The sequence below is a fragment of the Pagrus pagrus genome, assembly GCF_965226575.1.
Source record: "Pagrus pagrus genome assembly, chromosome: 3".
NCBI classification, from domain to species: Eukaryota; Metazoa; Chordata; class Actinopteri; order Spariformes; family Sparidae; genus Pagrus; species Pagrus pagrus.
The window spans coordinates 24,944,245-24,969,771 of record NC_140187.1 but is presented as its reverse complement, the minus strand read 5'-3'; the positions used below and the strand labels follow the sequence as shown (position 1 = coordinate 24,969,771).

The 25,527-nt window shown below is 40.9% G+C and overlaps 1 protein-coding gene across 2 annotated transcripts; it reads right to left on the bottom strand.

Annotated features, from left to right (window-relative positions):
• Positions 1-1,665: 1,665 nt before the first annotated feature.
• synpra (synaptoporin a) lies at positions 1,666-23,318 on the bottom strand. 2 transcript variants are annotated; one of them, XM_084349174.1, is made up of 6 exons: positions 23,151-23,318; positions 22,955-23,020; positions 5,407-5,531; positions 4,268-4,466; positions 3,959-4,150; positions 1,666-3,586 (listed from the first exon to the last, which is right to left on the bottom strand). In XM_084349174.1, the coding sequence occupies exons 1-6, from the start codon at positions 23,166-23,168 to the stop codon at positions 3,335-3,337; spliced, it is 852 nt and encodes a 283-aa protein (XP_084205300.1). In that variant the 5' UTR covers positions 23,169-23,318; the 3' UTR covers positions 1,666-3,334. The 2 variants fall into 2 exon arrangements, with proteins under 2 accessions (XP_084205300.1, XP_084205301.1); XM_084349175.1 differs by lacking the exons at positions 22,955-23,020; positions 23,151-23,318 and adding an exon at positions 6,798-6,981.
• Positions 23,319-25,527: the final 2,209 nt, after the last annotated feature.

The following is a 25,527-nucleotide window of genomic DNA, read 5'->3' as shown; positions in this document are numbered from 1 at the left end:
GCTGGCCGTCATTCAGTAGAGGAGGCCTACAGTCAAATGATCTTTGTTTGACATGTCACCTACATTATTTAACAGCTCTGTCATGGTAAGTCAGAGGCACGAACTGTGGTTAAGTGTGTGTCTGGTAAAATACCATACATTTGAAAGAAAGTTTCAAATAAAATTTTAAAAAACGTATTTAAAGGTTTTAAAGCTGCTATTCTTGCACTGTCATGACAAGGCTTCCTGTTAGCCATCTGCTAGCCTACTTTGACCTCAGAGTAAGCCTACTGACACATCTCTGTTTAGCTGTTTATACTAATTTGTATTAAAATAAACATAGTAATTTAATTTTGAATTAAATACTTTGTAATAAGGTAGCTCAACAATATTAGCAGTTAGCTATCGTCAAAAGCTCGTGTGACACTGCTCCAAAGCTAGTTATGTTAGCTTTAGCAGGAGTTTAGCTAACTTTTCTCCATTATTGGACTGGTGTTGCCTCATTTAATTATGTGGAATACTTAATAATAATACAGCTGAATAACCAACGATAAGGGTTAATCAAAATAAATGTATATTTTTCAGTTACTGTCAGCGAGGGAAAAATAAGCAGCCTATATAAATACAACTTTAGCCTTTAGCTGCAGTAGTTGAAGCTAGAGGTCATAGACATCTTCATGAAAATTGAATAATCTTCTGGCATAATCACTATTTATATGTTATGGTTTTAACTGCTGCCAAGCTCTAAGGGGAGCAGCCTGTACTGACTGTAGGATGTGATCAGTCTCATGGTAGAGATGCACAACTGCCACAAGATGGCCTCATTACTCCAGACATTTTGTGTCTTTTTTCTGCTATTTTGTACAGTATATCCCTGTTTCTATTACTACTACCACTAATACAAATACTGATAACTTTAATATGTTTTGATCTTTGTATTGGTTATGAACAACAAATGTATTCTAAACACTATGTAGATATTTGGGCCCATGTATCTGTATACAGTATGTTAGTGTACATGCTGCTAGTACTGATCCCTACTGGACATATGAGACTGCCAAGCACATCATGTGATTCATTATTATTTAATAGCATTTGGAGTTAGGTTATTAGAGTGAAACTAGACTAAAAAACAAAACTAGGTGTGAAAAAAAACATTTTACCTGACTGAAATAAAAATTAAATTATAAAAGCAATGAAAAATACAAAACTAGAATCACTCCGTTGCTCAGTTCCCAAACATTTCAGACTCGGGAGGTACTGCAAGATTATTGTCACATGTTGTTGTTTCCCACAAATAGTATGTGATTCACCAGAGGGTAATGTTATTTTCTAATGAGAGTATCCCTCTGGTATCTCAACGCAGACATCTGACCTTTGTTAAACTGACAAGTTCATCTGACAAACCTTAGAAAACTTTACTTTTTTATTTCATCTCTTTGATGAAAAGAAATGCAACATATCCTCTTAACTACGTGCTTGTTGTGAAAACAGTGGCTTGACTTGTCAGGAATATAACGTTTCAGGAAAAACACCTGAGCATCCCTCACAGACTGTTCCTGTTTCTGCGGACACTGAGGCAACAGGTCAAAGGTCAGGGGTCACCCACTTCTCAGGGCAAAGTGATCCAAACATCAGGTACAGTATTTCATGTACGTTTAGAGACACAGAGACAGAGAGAACAGGTTTATTATGGGCAAAATTGTGCTTTATTACCATGAATGCCTGTAAAATATCCACACTCATGAGCTGAGTGCCATTATATGGACCCGTAAACATTGATCATGGATGTCAGACTATTTTACATACATGGGTGTTCAATCTGCTTTATTACACTGATGCAAGCCACATGCTTAGGAGGTCAAGAAACAGGGTTGCACAAGTCATATTAATGTAAACAAACAGCAAGTGAGCATTATCCTTTGAACATTACTATATATTTCTTTTTTAAGTTTTACAAACCTGAATTGTGATTTTAAAGCCAACAAAAGCTCCATATTAGTTATGTACAGATGAAACCACCATTCACTTATTCATGTATTGTTATCACTGCAGTATTGATGTGCTTTTTTGCTGGGCTTTAGCGGTGTAAATGGACACTCTGGACATGCTTTGTATAACTTAAGTTCATAATTTCCCAGTAGTCTGAGGATAGCATAGAAAACAGTCACAGTTATTTGTAGCGGGAGCGGCCACTTGTAAACAATGAGGGAGACAATCTCCCTCTTCACATGATTCAAATTAAAGAGTGATATCGTCTGCGTAGGTGCGACTAAGGAGTGTTAACCATGGAGACAGAAACAACATGCTGCAATGGTTGCATACTTTCCCTTTTCCCCCCACAAACCCTGTATAATATATTTTGCAGTATATGGTTATTGCTTTAAGTTTGTCGACATGAGCTGGAATGTATTTTGTACCAACGGTGTTGGTTGACATTTGGATGGTTGGGACATGCCCCAATATTTGAATTAACTAGTTTGCATTATCTATGGAGTGAAGTCATATTTTTCTGAGGCTACGTCTCAAAGACGACCAATTTAGGCATGATATGTTAAGATTTGGTTGGCTGAAAGGGAGGGGGTTTGAAAACTCACATCACGTGCAAATTTTTAATATTTGAAACATCAACATCCATCCATGTTGTGTCCCTGCTGATGTTGAGACTGAACCTACGCCCTTGATTTGTGCTAACAACACAGACATGTCACTACGTTATATTCTGAATCTGTTTCTGAATTAGAAATAACCTTTATCAAAATATAGTTCCTGTTAGATTAAAAAGTAATATACATGTAATAATACTGATCTAAATACACTTTCAATGATGTTTGGGGCAGTGTGAATTTTGTAAACTTTCAGAGAGATCTTTTTTTAAACTCGTTTTAAAGAGAGCATATAAGCACACATACAACATCATGCACTTGTCACCAAATTATACAAACAATGAGCACTTAATCCTTTCACAACAGTGCAAACCAGTTTGAAAAAGACATCCAGCTGTTACAGTGTATGTCAATTACCAAGCACAGAGAGACAAACTGTCACTTATGTGTTTCAAAGTACAAGAAATACAACATTCAGCAAACAACACCTCTGACGGAGAAGGAGTAAAAGACTATATCTAATCATTTTGTACAATACCCAACAATACTTGTATCTACAGCAGTTTTTTCTTTGACACCTCTGATGCCGTTTTTTAAAAACCATCTTTTTTGTTATTTTTGCACAGACAAGTTGATTACAAACTGAGCAGGGATGAAAGTTAATCCTTAACTTCCCTCCTCCTCCTATCACCCCCTGATTGCCCTGGTTTAAAATGCAGAAGTGCCACTCACAAAAGGAAAAGGCACGGCTACATTTGATTGGAGTAGGAGGTGGGCCCTCCCACCTGGCTGTACTCAGATGGCTGGCCAAGGTTCCCCTGGGTGTTGTAGCTCCCTGTCTGGTCAAAGCTACCCTGGTTGTAGGGCTGCTGGGTAAAGGTGCCAGCTTGTTTCTCAGACGCCCCACCTTCCAACCTCGCAGCACCCTTGTGCCAACCGGTCTCCTTAAAGACAAACCAGATGTTCCCAGCCCATAGAACGAAGTTGAGAAACCCAAAAGCCTAAAGAGAAAGAGAACGAGAACTTCTCATTAGAAAGCATTTCAATTCCTCTGAAAACTCAACTGCTTTCAGGAGTTACACATCAACAGACATTTGAATTGCTTTTATCTTTAACTCTTCAAATACACTTGAAGTGAACTGTTCCTTTAATAAGAAACAGGTGAGAGCATCATGATTCGGTGTGAAAGTGGCATCCTCGAAAGGCTCAGTTCATTGGGACAAGTTTCACCATAATACTACATGAGCTCAGGAACAGTTTGTAAAACCATTGATGGTTAACACAGTTCATTTGCAAACGATTGCATATTGTTTTTATTTTAGTTTTATACAGCCTCCAGGCGTTTGCGACACACACACATCCTGTGAACATACCACTGAGGTGTTGAGTCCAGACCAGCGTGCTCCATGCAACGAGCCACACTTGTTGGTCTGGATTTTGCAGGCGGAGATGAGGAGCTGCACCTCGTCTGGATCAGTGGCCACTTTCACATCAGACAGAGCCTTGGCCCAAGCAGAGGAACTGACCAGCCACATGAAGGAGAACACCACCGTCACTATAAAGTCCTAACGGCACGTAAGAGAGGAGGGACAAAGGGTATGAAAGAAGTTAAGCTGAAGAAACCACCACATTATGTTGTCAATACTTTGTGAGCAGTGGTTGATAGTCCCCGCTGAACTCACAATGAGCGGCCCTCGGTTGTTCTCACGGTACTTGTTCTGGAAGAAGATGTAGACGATGGTGGCCATGAGGGAATACAGGAAGGCAAAGACCGCAATGGTGACGAAGAACTCTGCAGAGGATGAATAGTCTCCGATGAGGAACACACGCTCCCTCCTAATGCCCTCACACATGGGCGCATCAAAGGACACCTGGTACAACCTGATACACACAGAGAGGTGCAGGGGTCAACGCAAAATGGAGTCTATAGCTCTATTTTGAGAGGACATGTTTTACCCAAAGAGGTCTGATGATACTGTGATTCAATCTCTTAATTCTAGCATAATGCCAACAGTAGTTGGTATAGACTGGATGCATTTACAGTATGTCTGCAGATTATACCAGTAACAAGATGATTTAAAGTGAGAGGAATTATATCCATTGCAAATCTATCAACTTTAATTTTCTTTTAACTCTCTCTATCTAACCCAGACGTTTAGATTCAGTTCACTCAAATCAGAAAAACAGCACATTTTCTTATTTCCCCCAAGTGGTGGATAGCAGTACAGATAGTGTCAGTTTTTCTGCTGCTTTTATAGACATGGACCCACACACACCTACACGCATTATTTTTGACTTCAGTAAATGCCCACATTATGTCACAGGGACCTGTGGTTGTCAGGGTATAGTGCGTTACCAATCTGAAAGTAACCACATTGCTTTTAAGTATATTGACTACAGCATGTTGGCTTAAGCCTCATCTTTAGATAAAAGAAAATTCTCCATGCACATTTCTGGCTAACATTGCATTGCCCATAACTCTATGTATCATAATGCTTTGAGAATATTTCATTGTACAGTTGTATCTAATAAATAAAGTCATGATGTGTGACGTTGAAGTCACAAAGAACAATTCGTTCTCCATGTTCTCCAAAAGCCCAGAGTTCCCAAATTGATTTTAAAAGACGTTATTTACACCCTTTTTAAAGTTGTAAAGGTGTAAATAATGTAATCTCAACATGAGGGGGGAGTAGATAATGATGGATTTTTCAACTGATGCTGATGTCTCATCTTTAAAGCCTTTATTGGCCCCGACATTAAAGTAAACACTGGCTCATATTGTTGCCATCAAACACTGAGACAAGAAATTAAGCCCACTCACCTAAAAGGATAAGCAAAGTCGATACCAATGCTGAGGTTGCTGCTGGCCTTCTCCATGCAGTCCACACTAACCCGCAGCTGCCCAGAGTAGCCCCCACATGTTGCAAATGCAAAAATGGCAAAGAGCTGGACAAAGAAGGAAAACAACAAAAATCAGATGCCTATTAGGGAAATGGATTCATTATAGTCATTCAGTATAATATTCATTGGGAAATATCTAAGAGTGCCCCTGTGAGGACAGTGTCATCAGCTCTGATTTCACCGTTTTACAGCCACTTCTTTCAATTAAGTCTGTGGAAGATGTCAGAGAAACTGAGTTTTACACCTCAAAACTGGACCGCAGGAAAAATCTAAAGTGTAACTGGAATGAATTTCTGGTAACAAGCCAAAGTAGCAAATAGTGGGCATCAGCAGTCTCACCATTTAAACATTTTGCTTACGGACATCTCAGCAATTTCTCTGCCATGAAGCAAGTTTAACACCAACTGATAGCATTTTGGCCACATCAGCACTTTGAATACAATAGCTGCAGTGAGTGTGTGGGCTGAGCTGAATTAGGACAGACTGGGTCTCGGAGTCTGGAGGAAAAGATCACTTTGGGCTCCTTCCACTGGTACCTGATGATGACTTCACCACCGTGCTTATTTAAAAAAATTGATGTTTATGTTCTTCCTTAAGCAATTGCCTTCTTCAAAATTGGCCTCACAATACAAGAAATAACTCCACTTGGATTTTAAACATGGAGACAAGTGAGAATCTGAACTGAGAATCTGTATGTGAGCAGACACTGACACAGCAAGAAAAAAGGAGGATTAAATCTGTGCAACATGGCTGCAAATTAAATGAAATATTACCTAAATCGCAATATGGTCAAGTGCAATATCCCAATCCAGAGGCTGCAGTTTTTTGATAAAGGTAAAATGTGTGAAAAAAACGCATTATAAAGAAGCACTGTAGTGCTGCAGAGATGTCCTGAACTACAAATCATGTTCTCCAGATGCAAGGAAACATTTGTTTGCTACAGACCCCGACAAATGTCACACCATCCTGATTTAAATTACTTTTTATCAGTGAAAATGAAAATTGTGTTGCAAAAATGATCATTCCAACTAATCATGACCTGCAGTGTGGCAGAGAAAGATGAAGATCACAAGTAAACACAGACAGAATCCATTCTTAAACCTAATGAATCTGCTGTAGACCTCACAGCTTAGCTCGTGTTACAGGCTGTAAAACTTTGAAGTGTATCTAATATTATGTCAGATTTTTTTTTTTTTTTTTTTTTTTAATGCCACCATAACAACAGTTTGATGACAGACAGATCAGGCAGAACGATCACATATTGTGTTTGTTTCAAAGCTATATTTTCAATAAAAAACAACAAACACTTACCGGAGCAAATATAACCATACACATTGAAGAAATGAAGATCTAATCCAGTTTAGTGATGCTGCAGGACTCCCAGAAGCATTCTGACACTGAAACAGAATCTGGAGGAGGCTGCCTGAGGAAAACACTTCAGTGTGTGTGTGTGAGTATGAACGTATACTACAACCTATCTTATGTCTCTTTCCTATACCATCCTGCCCTGCACCACTTCTGTGATTATCACGAGGTGAGAAGAGATAAATAAATGGAAGGAGAAAGAGGGAGGGACGGGTGGAGGTGGAGATACACCTCTAACTGAATTAAAGGCCTGTCTGGAGTTTTTATGACAGTTTCTCTCTGAGTGGGTCCACTTCTTGTTTATCTCACAATAACAACCTACCAGTGGTTTCACAAGATTCCACTGAACTACACATTCTTCTTCCATTTCAAAACCTGGTGCCTACATTGCCCACGATGCAACTTAGCCACTGAGTGACATCACTTCAAGCAATTCACCAGATTACATGCAGCTTCCTCTGGAGCCACAAAGAGCTTTATACTACTTTTTCACATAGAAAGTAGTTCAATTAAAAGACGTCATGCTACAACTTTATTGATGCTTGGTACAAAAGCAAAGCTCGTGCAGTTTTCATTTTCATGGAAACATGGCAGCTTGTTGCTTGTGAGTGACATGCAGGCTTTAAATGCACAGCAAACCACTTTCCACCACTAATAAACATTTTAAAGTATATCACATGATGAGAGAGATTCAGAAGTGGAATCATGAATTCAATGAAGGAACAATTTTGAAAAAACAACAGCTCAGCTAGAGGCTCAAACTATTTCACAGAACACATCACTGACAGCAAACTAATTCAGCTTCTTTTTGCTCAAGTTGAACCTGTAGCTGATGGATAATATATGACAAAGCTTTAATATCAAAACCTATAATAGGTTTGTATAATCACCTTGTTAGTAAACCTCCCCTGCTAATTCTATACTAATGCAACATTAGTCTGGTCGTTAAAATGACGTGGATGATTAATCATCCTCTCAGCTCTACAGCTTATAGAGAAACATGGCTGAGAGGCTTGATTACAATACAGGAAGTGGTTTGTAGATTAATCGTGGAAACATTACACAAACAGCAGCATATCCACTTATACTGTTATTGTGTGTATAAAGCCAACACTCGGTTCCTGTAATGAGTCAGAGTGCAAGGCGTTGTGTGCAACAAGCTGCAGGATCACACACACACGCACACACACACACACACACACACACACACACACACACACACACACACACACACACACACACACACACAGACACACTCAAAAAACTTAGTGATTGTTTTCTTTCATTCATCTGGTGCGGAAAACAGTGCCTTCGTCTCTAAGCAGTACAATTAAGAAAATGCATTTAATTGACTGAGTTGGTTAAAATATTTTTGGCATTTTCTCACTTCCAACACATACAGTCCTTGCCTCTGGTGTGATTAAAAGTAAGCTATTGCCTCTGCTGCCCACGCAACCGTGGCCCAAAGAGATGTAATTACGGAGCTGTATGGAGAGAAGTTTTGCCGTGTCTTTGCCTGACTCATGTAACAAACAGAAAAGAGATAATTAGCTTTGCTCTCGACACTGCTCTAAAAGTGATGAGTAGTTTTAATAACATGAAGTATAACAGTCTGGAGGAGTATTTGCTTTTTCAGATAAGTTAATGATAAGTTACCATTTGATTACATCCAGTGTGTTTTCCTTCCAGGCTTATATGTCCAAGATTTGTGTTGATATTTTAGAATAAATGTACGCCTTCCTATCGTATTGTGTAACACTATCAAACAGTAATGTTAGCTAGGAAGTGGTTAGATGCTAACGTTAGCTGTTGTCTAAATGTTGGCCATCTGTTGAGTTCATACTCAAAACAAATAGGGGTCAGCATATCTGTCAAGTAACAGCTAAATGATGCTGCGAGCTAGTAGCTCAGTTAGCAGTGCATCTAGTGGTCCGGACCCGGAGCTCAGAGCACCAGAGGGATGTTGGCATTTACACCGATAGCACAGGAGTTTTGGAACAGGACAGGCCAGGGCTAGCTGGTAGCATGCTAACTTCAGTAGATATCTCTGCAACACAATACATAGACATTATGTGAATGCTGTTATTTCGTCACATTCTGTTGATTAATTTTAGTTGTGTTTAAAAATCTTTTCACTAAAAATTATTTCATATTGCACCTTTAAACTGATGTAGAAATAATGAAGACTGGTGAGTCCAGGTAAGAGATTTGAGACTAAAGGAGTCAAGAAGAACAGCGGCCATCTTGGCACTATCTGAGTGAGTTATGAGTTAAAACTGAAGGACTGGATCACAGGCTTCTTGCTATAATCAACAAACATGAAAATGCTGCAAACACATAAACACAGACACACACATCCAACTTCCTAACACACACACACACACACACACACACACACACACACACACACACACACACCCTCTGCCCTTAATATGCTCTCTCTCTCACAGCACAGTTTTCCATATAAAGCTTCAATAGCCTCGAGAGTTCTCACAACCATAATCACCATAATCAGACCTGACGCCTGGTTAGCATGAGCCTGCCCTCTCCCACATTACAGGCAGCTGGACGAGCAGCTTGCCAGCAGCTGGGGAGGAGATATCTCTTTATGTCTTAATGACCAACAGCCTCTGGAGGGCGCTATTTAACAAGCCTCAGCATTATTAGATCATTCAGCCGCACTACACACACTGATCCTGACAATGTCTGTGAGTATGTTCTTTAAGTGCATAGAGATTTAGTGTGTGCATGCATTTGCATTCAAAATGTGTAAGTATGCGCTAAGCAGGACAGTGTTCACTATTTATTCTCCACAACTGAGAGGATGCAGCAGTTCTGGGCACATACAGTATATGAGCCAGCTGTGTACGGATGATGTGTCAAGCTAAACTGAATCTGACAGATGTCAATTTACACACACAGCTAACATGCTCACCATATAGCACTTTATCAGTCTTAACAGGCCTGTCATGATAATTACGAAATAAACTTATTGTACATATCTTATCTTATCCTATCATTTGCTAGCCATGCTGAGAGTCTGCCCATCTGATCGCCATCTTACTTGATTGGCCACTGCAACATGACACTGCGTTTCTCCAAAGGTGATACTGTTTCAACTTTGTTGGTCCACACTAACACGCACACACTACCATTACTCAAAAAAATTGGTGGACTAGCATTTTCACTGCAATATCAGATTCTGTCGGAACAAGACAGACATTTAACTTTGTGTTTTAAAACTGAACATGTTCCCTTCTCCAGCTGCTTTGATTGGACCAATGTGATTGCCTTGGTCCATTTATTGGCCTGTTTGTCCAATCAACTGCTTCCTAAAAGATTCTCCGTTAAGTCACCACATCAGGCCTCGCCATACTGATGAGAGAGTGAAGCGTTTTTGTGGGGGGGGGCAGGGATATTAAACAGAGAAATACAGAGGAAAATCCAGTCCCTTCTGTTGTTACCACAAGTTACATGTGGTTACACACACACTGTTACATTATCAGTTGCTGTACGCCACCTTGTGGCTGAGAGTAGACACTGAGTTTAGGATCAACCCTCTCACGTATACCATTAAGTGCATTGACTTCTTTCAAGTTCAGATGAGCCTGATGTACTGACCACATTGAGAGTCATAATAAGTATGAGACCAGATCAGGAGGAGAACGGCTTCTTAGGTACTGTGCGCTCACAGTTTGGAAGAAGTTATTTTAGAAAAGTGAAGCGAGATGACCTCATATCAAAACAAAGATTCATTTGTTTGTTACGTCATAGCATTGTCACAGCTGATTAACTTGATAGACGGATATCATTTTAACAGATATAAAGAGAGACTGGTTTCCAATCCAACCTTTTACAAGGCACTTGTCTTCACATTGATGCTAGGTGGTTGAACCTTGTGCTGAACCTGCTTATGAGGCCATACTACACAATACAAGGTGATGCTTTGCATGGCTAATCTGGCTCACAAAGGGCTGAGCTAGCTTTGGCTGGGTTAGGTCAGCCCCGATCAAAGCCAGACGCTGTGTGATAAACTGCAGCCTCACACCTCCGCTTGTTTTTGTTGCAGCTTCAGGCCTCAGGTGGAGGCTGACTGCTGCTTACCTGACTGTCATGGTGCACAGCTGGAACCTCTGCAGGGAATCCCTCCGCTCAAGTGTTTTTAAGTGATTCGCTCTCTTTAGTTCTGGTTGGTTTCAAGGCAAACAAACACACAGAAATGAGTTCGCACGTCTGCGCACACATGGTAAATTCACATATGCAGCTAAAAGGACTGATAAATGTGCCATGCACTTATCTGAATAAACAAATGGTAGAAAAATAGTGACCAGAAGAGCAAGAGAATAAATACACCCTCCTAATTATCACAAACACCCCCAGATAAACATCTCTCTCCCTCTCTCTCCTGCAGCTGCCTCCTCTCCCTGTGATTTTTGGGCTGGGTTTAGCCCATCTCATTTCTGGCTGGGGCCTTTGAACAGGAGAGCGTGGCATTGTGGAAGGAGGGTGGGTGCTAAGCCCTGCGCCCCCGTGTGTTTATCTGCCTCTCCCAGCTGGGCTCCTCAGGGAACAAGAGATAGAGAGGGACAGACACAGAGGGAGAGAGAGGAGAGAGAGACAGATACAGAGAGAGAAAGAAAGAGAAGCCAGGGTACAGGAATGAAAAACGTTCTGCAGTGCAAACAAGGCTCTGAGACATCCCCCTGTTTGCCCTCTTCTCCACTGACCTACATGGCATTGAAGAGCACAGCACTAACTGGAAATCCCTAATTTGCTTTCAAACAAGTGTATTCACAGACTAAAAAAGTACAACTCGTGATATAATCTACAGATTTAGGAGAGTGGACGTGGATGTGGATAAGAGGGTGAGGATTCTGTCTTAAAAGTAGCTCGAGCAGGGTTGGAGGCTCAAATGAAGACTTGATGAACGAACACTGTAAAAAGAGCGGAGGCTGGCTGAGGATTATGAAACTGATCCACAGGCTTCAGGCTGAACCACCAGCAATCAGACCTACTGTCCAATACACACAGTCCCCATTGTGAACAAGGGGAAAACAAACAGGGTGTAGTAAAGATATCAACCAGGCAGAAGTGAAGTGGGCAGAAAGAAGGAGAGTATTTAAGGAATGGCAGCTTGGTACAGTGAAGACGCTTTTGACGGTAAAAATAAATAAAATCAGAGGGATGACAAGAGAAAATGGAGGAGCTGCTCAAACAAACACGTGTTCAGAGCGGCACAGGGAGCGATGGAGGTTGCGCCGAGCGGGGAGGCGAGGAGCACGTTAAGTGGCAGATGAGCTAAAAGGTGCATTCACTGATGAGCCGCACTTGACATTTTCACAGACCTCTTCACACACACACACACACACACACACACACACACACACACACACACTGTCCACCTGCTCTATTCAAATCGATAGAAATCGTTGCGGTGTCAAGTGGCTGCCTCAGGAGGAGCAAACGCCTCAGATGTTCAGCCCCTCTCCCTGCCTGACTGGGAGGGGGAAAAAAAATCTAGGACACTCTTTATGAAGACAGAAAGAAAGATGAAACAGAGAGTGAGACAGAGATTGAGGGGAGGAGACGTATTGCTTTCAAAATGCTTATCCTCGACTATGATTTAAAATCAAACGACTTTAAAGACTACACAAACCAACTGTATGGAGTGTGTGGTCTGGATGGTGAGGAGTCGAAAAACTTTCAGTCAAGTCAGACGTTTACATCAAGTTACTACTTGAACTCTACATTAAGACTAATTTAAAAATAAAGAAATAAAATAGGTGGAGTGAAAGCAGCGCAAACTCTCCAAATAAGCTTCAATTTTACATGAATGGGCCGAAAGTAAAACTGTGGCTAATGCTTCTGCCTGAGTGGAGTGGAGAGAGTGAGATATTTTTACTCTACGTCCATATACATACACATCGCACACTCACATCTAGGTCCTTAAACGCTCACACAGATACACACACACACACACTGAGGCACGCATGCAGCCAGGCAAACACACACCAACATGTGCATATATAAATGAATGGAAATGCTGCATGGATACACATGTCACATGCAAACATATACTGTGTGTATATATGCGGTCAGTGCCTTGACATACTGGAAGAACTGGCCAGTAACAGCCTAAACAAATGCTGCCAATTTGGAACCGAGTGTATTGCTAAACAGTTTAAAAAGCTCTGAAATGGTGTTGTTGAGCCCCTGGATTAGTTTTTATTACTGGCTGCCTATTAATCTGCAGTGTTGATGAACAGGCAGAAAGGCAGTTTTGTAGAAGAAAACTATCTGAAGTGTAATGGCTGCTTAACTAGTGAACTTTACTGTATATACTATTGGCCCAAATCAAATAAACGTTTATTGCTGCAGATAATAAAATAAAACGTAGCTAGCTTGGTTATTTTTCAGGAGGATTTAGAAGAGTTTGACATGATTAATGTGAGATTTAAATTTATTTCGGAAGATTTTGGCACTACTTTGCCCAATATGCATATATATTTTTATCTGCTTTTGCGTTTTCAGGATGTCTAAAACCTTTAAATCCCTAAAATGTGTTTCATAAAACATCTAGATTCAAGACGAGAGATAAAAAAGTATGCTACAGAGATTCTTCTGAAATGGAAAGCGTTGGTGTGGGTGTCATGGCCAAAGAGCCAGTAACAGACTAAACAAATGCCGCCAATTTGGAACCGAGTGTATTGCTAAACAGTTTAAAAAGCTCTGAAATGGTGTTGTTTGTGCTTATGTATGTCACATTCCCTAATCCCAGTGAGGAAAAACCTCACTGAGCATTTGAACACAAATCAAGTGAGGTAATAAATTGCTTTATGTGCTTCATCTTATCAGTTCTCTTCTTCTTTGGTGCACTTATCTGTTTTTTATACTAGTGATCTTAATTTGTATGTATCTTCTTTTGCATGTAGTAGCCTGCGCGTGTGTGTGTTTGTGTGTGTGTGTGTATGGTGTGTGTGTAGTAAGTTGGTTGCCAGTTCTTCCAGTATGTCAAGGCACTGACCGCATATATACACACAGTATATGTTTGCATGTGACATGTGTATCCATGCAGCATTTCCATTCATTTATATATGCACATGTTGGTGTGTGTTTGCCTGGCTGCATGCGTGCCTCAGTGTGTGTGTGTGTGTATCTGTGTGAGCGTTTAAGGACCTAGATGTGAGTGTGCGATGTGTATGTATATGGACGTAGAGTAAAAATATCTCACTCTCTCCACTCCACTCAGGCAGAAGCATTAGCCACAGTTCGCACAGACAAACACACACACACACACACACACACACACACAGTCTCACTTGCTGTCACTGCTGCGGTCCGCCAGTGTGCAAACATGAGCAATTTTACGCCAGCTAGTTAAGTACAAAACAAAACGGGAAGCGGAGATCGGAAATGAGAGCACAGTGGGGCGAGCAGACAGATGCTCCTTTAAATGAAACTTTGACGTAGGAGTGATGAGGGATATCATCCTGACTGACGGCTGGAGTTATGGAGAATTAGTAATAGTTATAGTAAATTATAAGTTTCCCCTTGTCTTGTTATCTTGGCTTCGACATTAGCGAGAAAACCCCAACTACTTCACTGACCACAGAAGTTACACAAAGAAGCAGTGACCACAAGCCTTCATGTAAATCCGTCTGATCGTTGCTTCAGTCGCAGCACCACAGAACAGAATCAGCAGCTCATTTAGCGGCGGCTAATCCCCTCCTGCACGGGGAGCGCTTTGTGCCCTGCATAGCCCAGATTCATCTCTTCCACTATCTCTCTGCTCTCTCCTTCCTTCTGTAAGCATGACCGACCACGAGCAGGCAGAAAATCTCCATTTATTTTTGTAGCACTGTCCCTTCTTGGTGCTCCTCTCCTCCCCATGGGGTTTCCATAGTCAGGTGACTGAGCTGGAACCCGGCTCCAGTGGCCTACGGGGACCGTCACTGGAGCTGGGGACACCCAACGGAAATTTAATACAACCCCACTCTGTGTGTGTCTGTGTGTTCACCATTATGCCATTTTTATACCATTAAACACCAAAATGAACACATGTATTCTTTCAAAGTGGGTAAAGCCACTAAAAATAGGCGATCCACAGTCCACAAGTTTGCATTTCTGTGTCGCATTCATTCAACGCCACGAACGCGCCGGAAAAAGAGGCACACGAGAAAGCTTTCTTTATATTCTTGTCCGTGTACAAACTGTTTCGACATCGGTGCTCTTCCATGTACTATGTGTGTGGGATGTCTTGTTCAAGCCGACATGTCTACCTACAGGAGAAGACAGACTAACCTTTCCTTTCCCTGAGTCACAGATGGTGGATCATCGTCTCAGGGTTCAGAGGGAGACAGAGGTCCGGCTCTGACCTGATGGGTCAGGAGAGGCCACGTCACATCACATCCAGGAGGTCATCGGCTACCACAACCCTCAACCCCAGATTGTTATAAGATGTTTGTAGTATGAATGAGTATGATGTTGCTTTGGAGAAGAAATTCAAACTCAGAATTTTCATATTTATAATATCAATGAGGTAATAATACAAACTCAGAAATATTCATGTTTTCCATAACTGAATAAACAAGCTGTATTCACAGGAAAATAAGGTTCCCAGAACACTGTTTGAAGGTAGAAAGGTGGCAGGGTCCGCCAAATATGAACAAAGTAAAACAGTCTGAAATTGTGCAGTCCTTTAAGGTCAGTTTGTTTATTTAGTTTGTTTAGACATAAAAATCAGTAAATAAAGATCTTTCTCTTCTGATTAAAATGTATTCCCTAAAACTACATAGTGCACCTTTAAAGACCCCTTGTTTCTCAAATTAAGTTTGGTACCCATACTTTTTTCCCTTTAAAATATGCATATTTTGGTTGGACTACTTGGAAATGTAAAGTAAACATCGTTCTCAATATGCACACATGTGCGGTTCAGGATTGCCCCTTAAAAGTCAAGGAAGGTTACTAGGCCCTGAGTCCAGTATGGCTTTCTTTGATCGTGTCCCAGCCTTGAGCTGGTGACTTAAGTGACTTACACAGTCAATCATACATGTCATGCAGGCTGGCATATCTTTGAGATGTAGGATATGTTATCTAGCATTTCAAAAAACAGTCTTAAAAACATCCACAGCAGGTTTGTGATGAAAAAAGAACCTTGCACATTGTCGCACTCGTCTTAAATTACTGATTTAAAAGTATAAACATTAAAACCAGGTAAACATCAACATATATGAACCAACAACCATCAAGTTCTAGAGTTTTCTCAGAACGGGGTGAAGCTTATATTGACTGACAGTTATCAGGGTTGGTTGTAGAGTAATTTGTGATAGTTATTCTGAAAAGTGTTATTATTCTACATGCTTCACATTGTCTCTTGAAGCTTTTAAAGGAGGTGTAACTTTCCCCCAGCCTCAAGTCCCCCATGTCAAAAGGATTTTGAGTGATTTCAGTGCCGAAAAACAGATCTTTGACCTGGCAAGTCTCTTGTGATATCTGTCAGCAGCTGTCTCCACGTCGCCCTCCTTTCACTCGTTTCCCTTTGGTGTGTGTGTGTGTGCGTGTGTGTGTGTGTGTGTGTGCACGCTACTGAACAAATATTCATCATGAGCATCGTGCACTAATCTGTCAGAACCTACAATATGGCACATAACAAGTGTGATAGGTCCCTGAAGAAACAATACAGAGTGCGACAGACAGAAAGACAGACACACAGAGAAAGAGAATGTGAAATATTCAGATTGCTTTACCAAAGAAATGATGTATCTAAATTTGCCAATCCTGCTGAACCCAAAATCTGTTTAATCTGTGAGGTGTTTTACTCCTATGAGGCTTTGCCGTATTTGCATCACTACAAAGTCCTTCTGGCGCAGCTCGCTGATGTTCCCAATTAAAATAAATAATGTTTGGCTTAGTGTTTAGAGATTTGGGCTTTAATCCCAATGTGTAATTTCTGTACAACACCAAAGATGTCTGCATTAATCAGAGAAAGAATTTGATTTCATGCTTGCTTTCTTAAGACGAACCTGATTATTGGTATTCAGTTTTAAAGTGGCCAATACACACGTTGCTGAGGCCGATCTCAACTCCCCTCTTCATGTTCAGGCTACATTTACAAAACTAGCAGGAAACACATACTGTACATGTTCTAGTTTGAGGATGTGTAGACCTTTTTAAAAAGGACAATCATTCACCATTTGATCTGTAAAATTGTGAAAAATGACAATCACAATTTCCATCGGAAAATAGCTCGTTTTGTATTAAAATTATTAATTTTACGATGACAAAAAAAAAAATAAAAATGAGACAAGCAGCAAATCCTCACATTTGATAATCTGGATCAAACGTGTGTGTGAAACGCATTTTACTTGATAAATCAATTAATAAACTATTACTATTCGTTCTGTTATATTAAAATTCAGCTGTATTAAGGCTGACCAGCTGATAACTACGGAACCCCGTGATAACAAGTTAATTTCATTTGTTTTCTCGAGATCTCGAGTTATTATCTCGAAATAACAACTGCTGTTTTCCCGAGATAACGGGATAATTCATTTGAGATCTTGAGAAAACAAAACGATAGTGTAGTATATTAAATCATTGCAGGAAACATCATTCAGTGTAGCAATGTCAGAGGAGCAGGAGCATATCGGTCACCACGTCACATATCTTTTCAATCAAGGCCTGACAGGCTGAAATAGCATTATGCCTTGCTATTACAGATAATATACACAGGTTAGACGGTTAGCAAGGCTTCAGCTATATCGGCGGTGCAATCTAAGTGAGCCTGATGTTGTCGTTAACTGCATAGCTGACCAGCTACGAGGTCCCGGGCGCCTCCATAATCTCAGGCCAATCATATCACAGTCATTATCTCGAGATCTCGAATTAATTATATCGTTATCTCGGGAAAACGGTAGTCGTTATTTCAAGATAATAACTCGAGATCTCGAGAAAACAAATGAAATTAACTCGTTATCACGGGAAAACGGAGGAAATAAAATGTATGGAGGACTGAAACATTTTTATAGAAATAAGAAAAATAAATTAAATCATCATTAAATAAATTAGTATGCCATTAAATGCACCATAAATAATATTTAAAATAAATGTAGGTATTAATTCATTTAGAGACTGTGACATAAATTCATATTTCTGCTTTATTTTGCCTCTGTATTTAATAACCTTTGTATTAATTCAACCGTGTATTTACCTCCCCATTCAAAGAATACTAGAATACTAAAGAAATAAATACAAAATATTTAAATGAATCAATGAATAAATTAAATGAAAAAGTTACAAGCAGAAAAAAATAAATACAGAGGCAGAATAAAGCAGAAATATCAATTTATGTCCCATTTTAAGGCCTACATTTATTTTCAATATTAATTTTGGTGCATTTAATATTAATATTAATTTATTCATTGAGCCATTTATTTCCTTCTGATTTTGTCAGTTTCAGTCCTCCATAGATAACATGTATGGAGAGGATTTGTGATTTCTTCCTGGACTATACCCCAATTGGTTAATGAATAACCAATAAAACATGGGTTAATAAAAAATGCTGTACTGTACTACTAGTTCTAATGAGTTCTAACTAGCTCAGCCTATTAATACGCATACAATGCATATCGTTATTTCACTTTATTTCCAAGTCTGCCCTGGATCATGCTGATGCTGATTTTTTGTCTGTCACGTGCATCTTTAACCTCAAATTTTTGAGGTCACGTACAGAATGCAGCTATCATGCACATATTCAACATCTTTTTAAAGGAGTTTTATTCGAAAACCATTCTACTCAAAATATTATTAAGTCAAATGGACAAATGGTGTTTTAAACCGACTCATAGGTTTTAGCCATTTAGCATCTGATAATAACAGCTCAGCTAACAACAGTCGTCTTTTCATCCTATGAAATCAATGATTTAAGGCTTGAAAAGTTTTTTGTTTTTGCTTTTTTTTGTGCTTTTTCTATAATCAGTGACCCATTGTTTAAACATTTTCAGAGAATGTTAAGCGCTACATCTGCTGGCATTGTCTCGACAACAGTAACTAAGGGGCAGGGAGCGTGAACGATGGCATCAGATGCTTACAGGTCATTTTCCAGGAATTTACTCAAGTACTCCAGTCAGGCCCAAGCAATGATCAAACCCCTGTGACAAATAACCTTCTTTTGTGGCAGAGGTTCATTTTGCACACACAAACAAACATGTACCGCCCAGTGCCCACCCTAAGGCGAACTAAACCAGTGTACAGTAAAGTACTGAAGATGACATCATAGGACAGTGGGTCAAGCCTGGATTTTGGATGAAAGCAGGACCATTACTCATAAATTACACTCATGATGGACTCATTCTTTGTGACTCATCAGCCCGAGCTTTGTTGTGGTAAAGGAAAGCCACTGAGTTGATACAGTACTTGTAAAACTGCCCTGTGTGAGATGGTACAGCGGCCACGGCGATGCAGCGGCGCATGAAAAAATGCATGTATATCATTTGCATCATGTGCTCAATCAACTGTACAATTTTGCTCTCTTCCTCCTTCCATCTCACACACAGATACAGACACACACACACACACACATGCAGTGAAGAGTTTGGGCACATCTCAAAGGACAGCTTCTGCATGAGTTGGTCCATGGTGGAGAGGAGGGGACCTTACAGCTGTTTGGAGCAGAATATGCCAGCCACTGACAGTGTGCCAAACAGGCCAGGAGCCTGCATGCATACACACACACACACACACACACACACACACACACACACACACACACACTGAGCTGTTAAATCTAGTGTCTCCTGCAGACATGGCTGATTATGAATCTGCCTCTTCTTTGTGCGGACCGAGTACTGACTGAAGATGCAGGAACCTACTAGTCGGCTGCAGAGATCTTGATTAAGTTAACCTAACCTTTAAACAACCTTCTGTTTGTCCACATAACCAGTCAGCCATACAGTCAAGGGTTCACTGTCATTAGCAACCTGAATGTCAATCGCTGCCTAAACTACAGCCTTTAAGGCCTGAGGGCGCGCAAACAAACCAGACTGACAGACATCTGTTTCTACTGGTGTCATAGTGTGGGAAGAAATTCACTGCAGGGCTTTTGATAATGAAGCATGATTGTCAGAAGCACAGAAAATACTTTGGCTGACGTTGTATTTGCAGCCACTCTTCAGAAATGACTGCCATGTTAGTCTTCGAGTTCGACTTAAGCTGAATGTATCTAAAATTGAAAGAAAACATTTCAGTGTTGGTCTGAAAAACCTAGTCCAGTGTTCCAAGGAATTATGTCCCTGTTGGACAATTCTGCATCTCACAGTTTATGTCCAATGTTAGTCTGACTCATACTGTGGGTGTAAGTCTGCCGTGGCTGACTATTTCAGTCTGCATTCTCCTCTCCTCCACTATCTCATTGTTAACGTTTTCAACATCCCCAACTCTACGGAAATGAACAACAAGCCAGCAACCTACACGCTGACAATGGCACACTTTGCTAATGGTACCAAAGTAAACAAGCGAGGAGCGGTTAGCTTTTCTTTTGCTGGGATTTGACCATTTTAATGGCAGGGCTTGCCTCCAGACAAGCTAATGTTCCACCAAAACCACTTCTCCTGACACTATGTTTGCAGGGGCATGGTTGCAGCCTCCTGGGCGAAAAATAAGTGGAATAAAAAAAGATGATATCCCTGCTGTTACCATTTCGATCCTTTTATTGTCCATTGTGAGTCAGACAAGGTTACAGGAGCGCACCGCTAAATCTGTAGATGCTCTTTTTAGACACCTACTCTTCGTGTTTGTTCTGAGAGTAACGCTCACAATAACTGTTCTTTCTGAGTGCAGCAGTAGAGTCCACCTAACCTTGCTCTCGGAAACAATCTGACAACAACCCCAGATTTTCTTCTCTTTCTTTCTTGTCCTTTCTTGTAAAATGCAGCTGACCACCTCTGTGAGCTGGGTTTAAGATTTAATAATTATCAAATTATACACTACATCAAACTATAAATGTCCTCCTCACCAAACCACCCAACAACTCACTCCCTTAAGATTTCCCAAGATGCCTTAGGGGTGTATGCATATAGACCTACAACTAATTGCAACACGGAAACTTTTGCAAATGTTTCCCTATTTGATTCTGTTTTTTTCCTTTTAAAAATGCTGTTAATTACATTGATGGTGTCCATCGCACCAGGATCAGTCCCTTTTCTTCTATATTAGGTCTCCTCTTGATTTGATCGTAAAGTAGCTACACTAAGCTATGAAGCTTTAGAGCCATATAGGAGGATTTCAATGTTGTAAGACAATATACTCTGTGAATAACACCTGATGAGAAAAAAGAAAACAGTCGTAATACTCCAGTGTACTAAAAACTACATCGGATGCTACGTCTCTACCTGTCAGGGTCTCTTGAGGCTGGAGTCAGAGACTCATCATGGGGCCAAACGAGGGCAAACAGTATAGTTACGTCATTTGGACTCCAGATGGAGGCAGAAATTCTGAGACCAACTTCATGGAGATCCCTTTCCTCCCTGATACTAGACAAAAACAGTCTAACCATGACTAGTTGGTGCCACCGATGGTGCTGCAGAATAAATCAGAATACCTGGGTCATAATTTGAATTGTTTGCATTTTTATAAGCCCACTGGCCAGCGGAGGTTTTGGACGAGTTTCCTTCTTTTCAGTTGCGTGCAAGAGAGAATATAAAGGCAGAGTAGGGAAAAGGTCACTTTTATAATAGTGTCATGAAGGTGGTGTTGTTGCCTGCCCGCCTCAGGTTATTGTGTGTGTGTGTGGTGTGTGTGTGTGTGTAGAGGGAGAATGTAAAATTAATTGTAGCCTGCATAGGGTCGCGTATGTTTACATGTGAGTGAAAGCTCTCAGGTGACGCTTGGATCGATACGTCACCGGATGTTACAGGACGCTGTGCAGTAATGCTCGCACAATCACACATGCTGCCCTCCAACTCACACACACACACACACACACACACACACACACACACACACACACACACACACACACACACAGAGAGAGAGAGAGAGAGAGAGAGAGAGAGAGCAACAATAAGACACACAGAGGGAGCTATTACAAAGTGTTATCTTAATCATACAGATGGTGCTTTGGATCATCTGCTTGTTCTTTGGCTCTGTCCCACATATATCACGGTGGATCTGGTCACACGCAAAACAGCCGAGGGGGACACGCTCGGGAACTCACCTCGCTGATAGACATCTGCCTTGTCTCAGCTAAAATGTCACGTGTGTCTGCTGAGACTGAGTTTGAGCGGGGTTTACAAAAAAAAAAAAAAAATCTTGTTTTTGTTATTTGATTTTTGTGGAGTGGCGAGGGAGCGCTCGGCTGCTTGAGGATTCTCTGCACATTTGATGGCATTTATAAAAGTGGGAAAGACAAGCTCACACACACACACACACACGAGCTGAATACCCTTATGGCTACAGTAATTTCTCTAAACTCACATCAAAGAAAATCACTTATCTCTTTTTGCCTTCAGGGTCCTCTGCACTGTACAATAAACATGAGAGACTACAAACGGCACACACACACACACACACGCACACACACACACACACACACACACACAGAGGTAGTAAAGCTTTGATTCAGTCAGAGCTAGGACACCCCGTTCTCATTGTTGACTCCTGTTATATCATTTCACTTGGAGTAAAAAAAAAAAATGGGGCATCTTTTTTTTCTGGACTGGCGCAAAGAAACGCGCAGGGGTTGGCACAACGCATCCAAAATACGCATAATTGAAAAGCTACACAGCGGCTTCCCCTGGCATGTGGTTCTCACGGAGCTATAAATCCTTACATAAACTTGAGCCATTCAGTCACGGTGGGGAAGGGATCACAGCCGAGATGATTTGCGGGCAAGGTGGAGCACAAACACCAACACCCAGGCACCAAAACCAACAGATGTGATAAAGTTTAAGATGCACCAGAGAGATGGAGGAACATATGAAGTCAAAACCAGATGTTTACTCACCACACACACACACACACACACACACACACACTCTACATTATATAATTCACGTATATGTATTTACACTGCACAATGAAGTTATTGCATGCAAGTTCCAACTCACCCATTCCAGCACACGGATAAATCCCAGAGGTAATTTAAGCACTTGAAATGTCCCCACAGATGCGAGCTGCGTTAAGGACACAGAGGGGAGGACAGCATTCTCATTTCAATCACCAATTAACCACACACTGGCTCATTTAGCAGATAAACACACATGTCTGAGTCAAAATCATCTCGGCGCTCGCTGCTTTCCTCACCTGATCAGCGGTCTCCATCCCAGCAGCAGCCTACTTTCTTTTTATTTATTTTTACTTGTTTTGATTGGATGTAAACAATCTCAAACCGCAAGCCAAGAGCCGATTGATGTGTCTGTCGCGCCTCACAGTCAGGGGGCTCTCGGCTCCGACTCCGAGTCCCGCCGGAAGAACCCGAGTCCTCTTCGGGCTGCGGGACTCGATGTGCCATGGAGACAGGCGGGGATTGGCCCCCGCCAGGAGGAGTGACGCCCTCATGTTTTTGTCATTGGAGGGAGCGGATTCATTATTTCATCAATCTGGGTCGTTAATTTCGCCTGTAAACAAGGAGCCTGTTGTGTTCAGGTGCAATCGTCTTGAACTTTCATGTCTTACATTTTGAAATCTGTTGAAATCATCCTTGTCCATTGGTTTGGGCTGGTGCCAAGAGAAGTTCACATTTCATCAGAAATCATTTTAATAAGTTGTATTATTTTGAAAGGGAATTAAAACTGTATTATTTACAATATTAATGATGTAATAATTTAAATAAATTATAGACTACATCAAACTATAAATGTCCTTCTCGTCAAACCATCCAACAACTCACTTCCTCAAGATTTCCCAAGATGCCTTACGCACCAGGACCAATCCCATTTTCTTCTATATTAGGACTTGATTTGATGGTAAAGTAGCTACACTGAGCTATGAAGCTTGTTTGATGTTGTAAGACAAAATAGAAAACAGACCTAATCATATGCTACATCTCTACCTGGCAGGCTGCTCTCAAGTACCCCTGAACACTGTTTGAAGCTAGAAAGGTGGCAGGGTCTGCCACATATAAACAAAGTATGGAATTGTGTTGTCCTTTAAGGTCAGTTTGTTTATTCAGTTTATTCAATCAGACAAAAAAAATCAGTCAATGAAGATCTTTCTCTACTGATTAAAATGTCTTTCCCAAAACTACATATTGCACCTTTAAGCAAATGTGGCTGCTATAACTATTTGGAAGGTGCTATAGCTGCAGACAGCCTATATATTATCACAATATATTCTTCTTATATATTATAGTAATACAATAAATAACCTATAGCCTATTATCCTGTTGAACTTGACTGACCAAATATTTTGGAATATTTCAGTGTGGGAAACACTCCATATATATAGCTCTATATTTAAATTAAAAGAGCGTATGTCCTGACAGTCAAACTTTTCCGATAAACAGAATTCATTTCCTGGGCTCTGAACTCCAGCAGCAGTCCTACCGAATAAACTACAACATTTACCCCACTGGAAACGTGACTCACTTTGTGGAGACTTGCATTACGCAATCTGTGAGAGCCAGGAACAAGGCAGGCTCCATTCATGCATGCCCGCACACAAAGACACACACACACATATACACACATACAGGTGACTCTGTGTCGTGATCCTTGACTGTCTGAATGCTGATTTTATCCAGGTCTCCTGGAAGAGCTGGGGCAGTTTGTCATCTAATGAGTCTGTCCAAGCAGAGAGGCAGAGAGAGAGAGAGAGAGAGAGAGAGAGAGAGAGAGAGAGAGAGAGCCTGACTCTCACTGCGCTCAAGATGATCGAGAGCGAGGGGGGCTTCCCTGAGTCTGCTGCTACACTGATGACAATTCCTGTGGAGCCAAGTGCAAACTGCTCTGACAGCGTGGCTAATTTTACAACATCTCTCCAATCGTTCCTTCGCTTTTACTCTTTCATTTTTTTCCCTCCACTCTCTCCTTCCCCCTTCTCTCTCTCTCTCTCTCTCTCGTGCACACACACACACACACACGCTCCCTGCCTGAAGGGCTCTGTCCATGCGATTAGGGAATCGTTGGATCTGATTGGCTAATATTTGCACCACAGGAAATCAAAAAGATCTGAGCAAGAAGAACTGAGTCTCTCATGTGCATTTCATCCTTTTAGTCAGGATCTGTTTCAGATAATGGGCCGAGGCACATCTTCTAGCTTTCACGGAGGCCTGTCGTTTGACCTGACTGCACAGTTTGTAAAAAAATGAGACGTTATTACTCCAGAGTGAGTCTTTCTTCTTTCTACATGAAGAAATGTTCATTATGTTACTGTGTTTTACCAAACTGATATGACATGATCATGTAAGAATTTACGTTTTTTAAAGATGGCGTGCTAAACATCAGCCTCTGTTTCGTGAGGGTGACAGATGATGCTCGAGCAGCGATAGCCACAAATCAAAAATGCGTTGAACAAACAAAGTCACCGTACTGAACACATAGTGATCCAGATCTGTTTAGCAGCACTTCTAAAGGCTCATTTATGCTCAACGTCAGATACGCATAATATCCCTATCCGTAAACTTTCAGAAAACATTGATGAAATGAAATTACAGACAGAAGACTCCGTCCGTACTCTGCGT

Excerpts from the sequence above, each read along its gene's own strand:
- synpra (XM_084349174.1), bottom strand. Across the intron at positions 4,151-4,267 it reads ACAACCGAGGGCCGCTCATT|GACTTTATAGTGACGGTGGT; the intron begins GTGAGTTCAGCG and ends ACGTGCCGTTAG. Across the intron at positions 3,587-3,958 it reads CTGGACTCAACACCTCAGTG|GCTTTTGGGTTTCTCAACTT; the intron begins GTATGTTCACAG and ends CTTTCTCTTTAG.